At 24.9% G+C, this 7,671-nt stretch overlaps 3 protein-coding genes across 7 annotated transcripts; 2 read left to right on the forward strand and 1 right to left on the reverse strand.

Moving 5' to 3' along the window:
* The first annotated feature begins 109 nt into the window (after nucleotides 1-109).
* Nucleotides 110-2,585, forward strand: LOC141525015 (uncharacterized). Its single transcript, XM_074239262.1, has 5 exons — nucleotides 110-1,070; nucleotides 1,146-1,320; nucleotides 1,465-1,550; nucleotides 1,692-1,827; nucleotides 1,926-2,585. The coding sequence occupies exons 1-5, from the start codon at nucleotides 990-992 to the stop codon at nucleotides 2,132-2,134; spliced, it is 687 nt and encodes a 228-aa protein (XP_074095363.1). The 5' UTR covers nucleotides 110-989; the 3' UTR covers nucleotides 2,135-2,585.
* Nucleotides 2,516-5,571, reverse strand: LOC141525011 (WD repeat domain phosphoinositide-interacting protein 3). Of its 2 annotated transcripts, none has more exons than XM_074239254.1 (6): nucleotides 5,071-5,571; nucleotides 4,797-4,976; nucleotides 4,456-4,713; nucleotides 4,111-4,312; nucleotides 3,774-3,994; nucleotides 2,516-3,690 (listed from the first exon to the last, which is right to left on the reverse strand). In XM_074239254.1, exons 1-6 carry the CDS (start codon nucleotides 5,135-5,137, stop codon nucleotides 3,584-3,586), a joined length of 1,035 nt encoding a protein of 344 aa, XP_074095355.1. In that variant the 5' UTR covers nucleotides 5,138-5,571; the 3' UTR covers nucleotides 2,516-3,583. The 2 variants fall into 2 exon arrangements, with proteins under 2 accessions (XP_074095355.1, XP_074095356.1); XM_074239255.1 differs by having other exon boundaries at nucleotides 3,774-3,952; nucleotides 5,071-5,559.
* A 429-nt stretch (nucleotides 5,572-6,000) lies between these two features.
* Nucleotides 6,001-7,391, forward strand: Mrm2 (Mitochondrial rRNA methyltransferase 2). 4 transcript variants are annotated; one of them, XM_074239256.1, is made up of 3 exons: nucleotides 6,001-6,153; nucleotides 6,274-6,359; nucleotides 6,585-7,391. In XM_074239256.1, the coding sequence occupies exon 3, from the start codon at nucleotides 6,598-6,600 to the stop codon at nucleotides 7,330-7,332; it is 735 nt and encodes a 244-aa protein (XP_074095357.1). In that variant the 5' UTR covers nucleotides 6,001-6,153; nucleotides 6,274-6,359; nucleotides 6,585-6,597; the 3' UTR covers nucleotides 7,333-7,391. The 4 variants fall into 4 exon arrangements, with proteins under 4 accessions (XP_074095357.1, XP_074095359.1, XP_074095360.1 ...); XM_074239258.1 differs by having other exon boundaries at nucleotides 6,588-7,391; XM_074239259.1 differs by having other exon boundaries at nucleotides 6,044-6,169; nucleotides 6,588-7,391.
* Nucleotides 7,392-7,671: the final 280 nt, after the last annotated feature.

Consider the following 7,671-nt stretch of genomic DNA (forward strand, 5'->3'; position numbering starts at 1 on the left):
TTTATTTTGAAATTCTTGTATTCACAATACTTTCATTAAACTATTCTTTTGTCAAGTCGTTACAGTAAAATTAAACTTTATCGCGTGTTACTTTCCATTTTATTAGTTTCGTTTGCTGTAATTTATACAATTGGTTTCTATGACAACACAAATAATGACTCTGAACTGCTGTTCATTATTTTTCGCTCTATATTCAATTTCAAAACTATATTATTTTAATTAGCTATAAATATTAAGTAACAGTTAAAATATTACAGCATAAAATTGTACTTGATATTTATAATTATCAAGTAGCGTTAGTGAATACAAAAAAAAAAAAAAATTCACAAAGTATAATTAGGTTTAAAAAAATTAATATTTTAACTTTAATATAATAAAACCTAGTTATTGAATTGAAAATAAAATTTTTTGGCGATTTTGTACAATAAATCGATTTATTATCATCATAATCATCAATAAAAAGTTAATAATGATAAAAATTTTTTTACAGGTACAATAAAGGACATTATCTAAATGCGCATGCCAAAACCCCAGACTTTGCTACCCCTAGAAAACAGATATTCGTATACGGGGTTGTGGGATATCCAGTCTATCGGTCATCGACGTTTCGCGAGTTCTAAAAATATTCACGATTTTATTTTAAAGCACTACATCTTAGGACAATAACAAAAGATATATTTTAAAGCTCATCTCTATCGTGTTTACTTAAAAATAATTTTATTTATTTAGGTGTTATAAGCTCTCGAAGTTGTTTATTATTCAAATCAAGTGACCACTATACTAGTTATTGATTCCTGAGTCATTGCATTTTACACCGCTTAATATACTATTTTATTATTTATTTATTTATTCAACTTTCTATATATTTTATATATTACAAAGAATTAATTTTTTTTACCAGTCATTTTGTACAACTTTTTTTTTCACACTACAGAAAGAAAAAGTAAATTTAATAAATTTAAATTAAGTGGAGAAAAAAAAAAAAAAAAATGAAAGTTGGATTGTTGAAAAATTTTTTGCATTGTTTCAATTTGAAACAAGGTACTTTGTTAATTGCCATCTTACAACTGGTAAGTTATCTTTTATTAAAAAAATATTTTTTCTCTTCCTTAATAATTATTAATATCATTATTTATTATGAACAGTTCATATCAGGAATTATTATGACTTTCTTCCTGTTGGCTTTGGCACACGCAATGGACATACAAGAAATGGTTGCCAGAGACTCTGAAGAGGCACTTGAACGTGAAGCTATGGAAGCTATATCATCAATGCATCAAAATACCAAAAGAATGGATATTGCCCATCACAATGCAACAGGTTTTTAATTATTTCAACTCTTGATGTTTGACATTTTTAATTGCAAAGATTTTCAAAATATTAGTAAAAATTAATTACATTTGCATATTCAATTAAATGCTGACTTATTAACAAAAATTTCTAAAATTTAATTATTTATTACAGAAAAAGTTTATTCAATGTATTGTGGATTAGTCATCTCAGTGATACATTTTATATCAACAATATTGCTCCTCTATGGAATTTTAATCGTAAGTATTTTGTATAGTAATTGAAATACATAAATAAATTTTAATAATTAAAGATGTAAGACCTAAAAGGTAAAAGTCAATACAAAAAGTTCTTTTTCGTTACTTACTTGAAGAATTTTAATCATTTTTATTTTTTAACAGAACAATCGTCATTTTATGGCACCTTGGATGATGGTAATGATGACAACGATTGTTGCTCTATTTTTATCATTATTCCTCGTACAACAAGACTGTCCTTTTATTGCAATACTCGGTGGAAAAGCTGATATGACTGAACGTAAGTAAAAAAAAAAAAAAAAAAAAAAAAATTGATATTTCAATAAACATAAAATATTAAGATTTATTGTAAGGCTAAAAAAGATTATTTCTTTTCAGGAATCGTCGTTCTATTTTTAATAACAATATGTTTATATATATGGTTTGTCGTATACAGTACATACAAGAGTTTAGAAATCAAAAAAGGAGGAATTACACATGAAATTCATAATGTTAAGAAAAGTAAATATGCATTAACACCTGGTGAAGGTACAAGTAATGGGAAAGTACGCTTACATTCTGGTACTCAAATTCCCTATGAAGTTTAAGACAATATTAACTTAATGTAATAATAACAATAAATATATTGATTTTAAAAAATTAAAAATCTACAAAAATGAACAGTTTTATGTCAAAAAATTTTATAATTCTTACGGCTACTTGTGTGTATTTTTTGTTACCTAATTAAGTCAAAAGAAACATTAAATAATAATGAATATATATATATATATATATATATGAATGAATAATCATTGTCTGGAGCAGCATATGCAAAATAAATAAATAAAACGGAAAGTAGAATGAGAAACTTTGATACGCAAATATATAATGTAGAGGCACGTAATGCATTCAATTAATTGTTATTAATTGACTGTTACCTTTATTTTGATGATATGTAATTATGTTATAGCTATTTGGCTTCTGGTATCTTTTTACACGATAAAAAAAAAAAAAAAAAAAAAAAAAAAAAAAAAAAAAAAAAAAAACAACTAATTTTAATATTAAAAATACAGTCAATCGGATTTATTTATCCATTGAGTACAAAAATGTGTTCTCCATAAAATAATTTTAGGCTTAAGATTTTTTCACGTAAACGAAATAAATAATAAATAAATTAAAACATAAAGTATTGAGGAGTAACTTGAAGTTTTAAATCTAATTATTTTTGTTTAGATTGATTTTTAAAGAAATTTTGTAATTGAATTTTAAAGTTAAGCATATTATATTATGTATTTTAATTGTGAAAATTTTAAAAGCCTGCAATAAGTAGATTAGCTTCTCGTTCTTCTTCTTCTACTTCTTCAACTTATTATTGTTATTTAGTAAGTGTATTATGAATGTGCGATCTATTTATTAATAAAGCTTACAATATATAATATTAAATTTCATTATGAAAATTTTTCTTCTAATTAGAGAAGCCCGAAGATTCTGTTGGTGCTATGATTTATATTGAATAATTAACATCCAAGTTTTTTTTTTTTTTTTTTTTTTTTTTTTTTTTTTTTATATAGTGAACTTTAAAATTTATTCATCAATAATTTTCAGTTTAAATATTTATTAAAAAAACAGTCTCAAATGCACATGTAAATATTTAAAAATATTTAAAGTACATTTGCAATAACTATTAATACAAATGATATTTTTGACAAGAAATACGGCCATGGTTTTAATAAATATTATTTTGCAACAATTGTCATTTTTTGTGTAGTTTAAATAATTGTCAGCATGATTTTGGTAGCAAAAAAATTGCACTTTACGATTAACAAAAACACTCAATTAAATATTTATTATTATCAAATAAAATTTAACAGTGAACCATCACTTTACATTATTTAATAATTAATCAACTAATTAATTAATTAATTAATTATTAAATAATCAAGCTGGAATCAAATATCACCTTCACAACTCAACAAAGATTTGATTGTCTTTAAAATAAGTTGATTTTGTTATTCAACATTAAATATTATAATTTAATAATTTAAATCAACACTTGATCACATCTTGTCATCGGTCATTTCAAGAAACTGCGCATAAAAATCACGTGTACACTCGCCTTTATTATTAAATACAAATTTATAATAACTACCGTCGGCGCATATCACTGTAACAAATAAAATAAAATATTTTATATAATTTGTAATAATAAAATAGTGTATTATTAGGATAAATATATTTACGTATTACCTATAATACTATTATTAGTACCAAATGCACACAAACATTGTGGACCACCTGGTACTTGAAATTTACAAAAGCTCCAACTAGAACTAAAATATTTTGGTAAAAATGTTGCTGATGCCAAACTAGACTGACGGTTTAATTTTTGATCTTCAACTGCAAATACGTGGACTGTACCATGATCACTTGCAACACATAACCACGTCGAGTCATGGTTAAAATTTATACTGAAAATATTATATATATATATATATATATATATATATATATATATATATATATATATATATATATATTTTAAATGATAAAAACAAATCACTACAAGTAGTTTAATAATAATTACCAATAAATATTAGCATGATTGGCACCTCGTCGTAACTCATTAATCATTGTACCAGTTTGTGTGTCAAACACTCGTATCAATGTACCCTTCTCTGATGCTGTTGCTAATCGAGTACCTTGTAAATTTAAAGCGATACATGACAATGGTGTTTCATGTGCTTCAATATTTAAAGGTTGTTTTTCTGTATTCGCCAAGTCTATAACTGTAACAAATAACAAAGTATGTAATTAGTTACAAAAAAAAAATTAATTTACTTCAAAAGAAACAGTCTTAGACTAAAAAATTATTTTCAAAAGTTTGATTATCACATAGATAGTAAAAGTTAATTAATAAAACGTAATTTACTTTGTATGTGACCGTTTTTGCGACCCGGAAAAGCCAGTAATGAATTATCACTATTCGGACATAGTACACAGAGTCCTCGTGGATTGGGATTTGTCTCAAAAACATGTAGCTGCTGTGGATTTTGTGTGAATGTAAATACTTTAATCACACCCTCAAGAATAGCTACAATTCTATCCCGTCGTAATTTAACCCCTTTCACAGGTGCATTAAATTCTAAAGTAATTGCTGGTAGTTTTTTTATGTCGTCCCATATGACAACTGTCAAAAATTTATGTTGAATTTAAAAATATTTCATATTAATTATCTGAATATCTTTTAAAAATTAAAAAGATGGAATTTACCTCTATTAGTTTGATAAACAGGCTTATTACCACCACCAATAATTGCTAAATAATTACATCTAAAAAGCATTTCGACATATCCAAGACCTCCATCTCCTTCAAAATCATGACGTTCTTTTTCTTTCAGTGGATCACAGTTGTAAACACGGTATCCATTTTCCATTCCACACGCGAAACATCCTACAAAATAAATAACAACATAGGTATTAATTTAAGTATTTTACTTTTCGTTAATAATGAAAAACAAATAAAATATAAAAAAATGTATAAATACCTTGATCTTGATTAAAACCGGCATATACCAAACCATTGCTATAAGCATTTCCTGTACTCAAATTCATTTTATACTTTCATTTAAAAGTTAATATATATTTTTTATTGATATTGTAACTTAATTAAATTAATTAAATTTATTAATAAAGTCAATCGCCTAAATCGGTGATAAAACACATGGTAATTTTAATATTTTCCTTATTATAATTGTCACCATTTTCACGCATGTTGTGGATGTATTATGTATATATACTGACTTGACACAAAAATAAATAACGTCACAATAAGTCACGTTGGGAATAAAATAATTATATATGAAGATTATTTGAATATATTTCAACAGTTTTATATCGAAATGTTAACTTTAATTTTGTATTAGAAAATATTATTTCCTTAATCAGCTGATAAATGGAGCAGCTATTTAACTGTTTGTAAACCGATCCCACAACTTAATAGTTTTTTACTTTTTTGTTCCGGGTGTGTTACATTACTGTAAAGATTCACTCTACATATATATATATATATATATATATATATATATATATATATATATATATATATATATATATATATATATATATATATATATATATATATGTACCTACTTATCCCAAGAAAGCTAATACGTAGGAGGTAAAAAATTTATTTTTATCTTTTTTTCTCACTCATTCAAACGCTCAATTTAATAGATAAAAAAAATCATTTAAATTGTAATAAATATTTATACGCTAGAGACGAAGGTAAATATCAAAGACAAAATAAATAAATTCTTTAAATTACAATTAAATTCATACACAATTATAAATTTTTAATGTGTTGTTAATTATATATTTGTCAACTTATCCAATCGGTAATAACATAATTAGTTTAAAATTAAATACTCAGATGGCGTGGCATTTGAATTTTAGCCACTCTGCGTCAATCTGGTGTTAGACATCTTCAAAAGATGTCAATAGTGTACTTTAGCTGAGTATGAGAAAAATTGTTTTTTAAATTTACCACACAATAATAAGTAGTAATTCAATAACGAAAATTAATCGCTGTCAGTTTATTTATATTATTTAAATAATTACAATACGTAATTGTAAGTATAATAAATTGTAGGTTTATTTTTTATTATTAGAGAAAAGCATGAAATTCGATTCTAACCTCTAATTGTTGGAAAAATCATCTTTACTATATAATTTATTAATTTGTATTGCAGATATCAGTTTGGAATGTCAAATTACGTACTAAATTTTTCAATTTAAATTTTTCGTGTGCAAGTGAATTTAACGAAGGAAACAAGGAGTAAGACTTGATAAAATTAAAATTAAAAAGACATTAGTGACAAAAAATATTCTTTCAATTACTTTTATAAAAAACCAAAAAAAAAAAAAAATAATAATTATAATAATTTCAAAGTCATCAAGTTAAAACTGCTAAAAAAAATTTATTGTGTCACTAATATCCTTTTTATTTATTGTGTATTATTATTCTTCTTTAAATTCAAAAGTAAAATTTTATTTTTTTCAGCAGGCAATTTAAAATGGAATTGAAGAGTTTTTTGACCGCAAGAAGTTTTTCAAGTTGTAAAGTGTTGTGTAAAGCCGTACCAAATAATTTAAAAGGTAAGAGTGCTGATTCTAAAAAATGGTTAATCAAGTATATTCGAGATCCATATGTCGAAAAAGCAAGACAAGAAAATTACCGTTGTCGTAGTGCATTTAAATTATTGGAAATAAATGAGCGTTTTAAGATATTATCACCTGGTTTATGTGTGGTTGATTGTGGTGCTGCACCTGGTAGCTGGACACAAGTAGCTGCTAACTTGACAAATTCCGCGGGTAAATTACAAGATACACCTCTGGGTAGTGTATATGCTATCGATCGATTGCCAATACATCATATCGAAGGTGCTACTTTAATTGGGAATTTAGATTTTACCACCAAAGAAGCCCAAACTAAACTACGTCAATTGTTAAAACAGCCAGTTGATGTTGTGCTGTCAGATATGGCACCTAATGCAACTGGAATACGGGATATTGATCATGAGCAAATCATTGGGTTGGCTTATGCTGCTATGAAATTTGCTGTTCAAATGTCTAAAGTTGATGGTACATTTATCGTTAAACTTTGGGACGGTAGTAAATCCTCGCAATTCGAAAAAGATGTGGCAAGATTTTATAAGTCCATAAGAATTGTTAAACCAGATGCTACTAGAGATGAATCGACCGAAAAATATATTCTAGCTAGGGGATTTAAAGGTCTCCAAATAAGTTAACGTATTGTAATTATAAAATATGAGAATTGAATAATAAATTTAACAATTTTTATTAAAAATATCTTTAAATGGTAATAAAATAATCATATTTTCTCATACTAAAAAATTTATACTTTTATTTTAGGGTTTTTTTTTTTTTTTTTTTTTTTTTTTTTTTTTTTTTTTTTTTTAAATAATTAACAGAAAAAATTAATTACTAAATACGCTTATTATTGAGTAATTTAATATAACTGGGGATTTATTTCTGAAATATTTATTTTTTTATCAATTACTTTGGCCAATAATTTTATACCAAACAACTTTCTAAATATGTCGTATAAGGAAACAGAATGATTAGAC

Source organism: Cotesia typhae, unplaced genomic scaffold, assembly GCF_013202065.1.
Source record: "Cotesia typhae breed Kobodo isofemale line unplaced genomic scaffold, CoteBio_Ctyphae contig_23, whole genome shotgun sequence".
NCBI lineage: Eukaryota > Metazoa > Arthropoda > Insecta > Hymenoptera > Braconidae > Cotesia > Cotesia typhae.

Coding starts and splice junctions, on each gene's coding strand:
- LOC141525015 (XM_074239262.1), top strand. CDS start 990: ATGAAAGTTGGATTGTTGAAAAATTTTTTGCATTGTTTCAATTTGAAA. Junction 1,321..1,464: donor TGCCCATCACAATGCAACAG/GTTTTTAATTAT, acceptor TATTTATTACAG/AAAAAGTTTATTCAATGTAT. Junction 1,551..1,691: donor TCCTCTATGGAATTTTAATC/GTAAGTATTTTG, acceptor ATTTTTTAACAG/AACAATCGTCATTTTATGGC.
- Mrm2 (XM_074239256.1), top strand. CDS start 6,598: ATGGAATTGAAGAGTTTTTTGACCGCAAGAAGTTTTTCAAGTTGTAAA.
- LOC141525011 (XM_074239254.1), bottom strand. CDS start 5,137: ATGAATTTGAGTACAGGAAATGCTTATAGCAATGGTTTGGTATATGCC. Junction 4,714..4,796: donor TGTTTATCAAACTAATAGAG/GTAAATTCCATC, acceptor AATTTTTGACAG/TTGTCATATGGGACGACATA. Junction 3,691..3,773: donor TACTAATAATAGTATTATAG/GTAATACGTAAA, acceptor TATTTGTTACAG/TGATATGCGCCGACGGTAGT.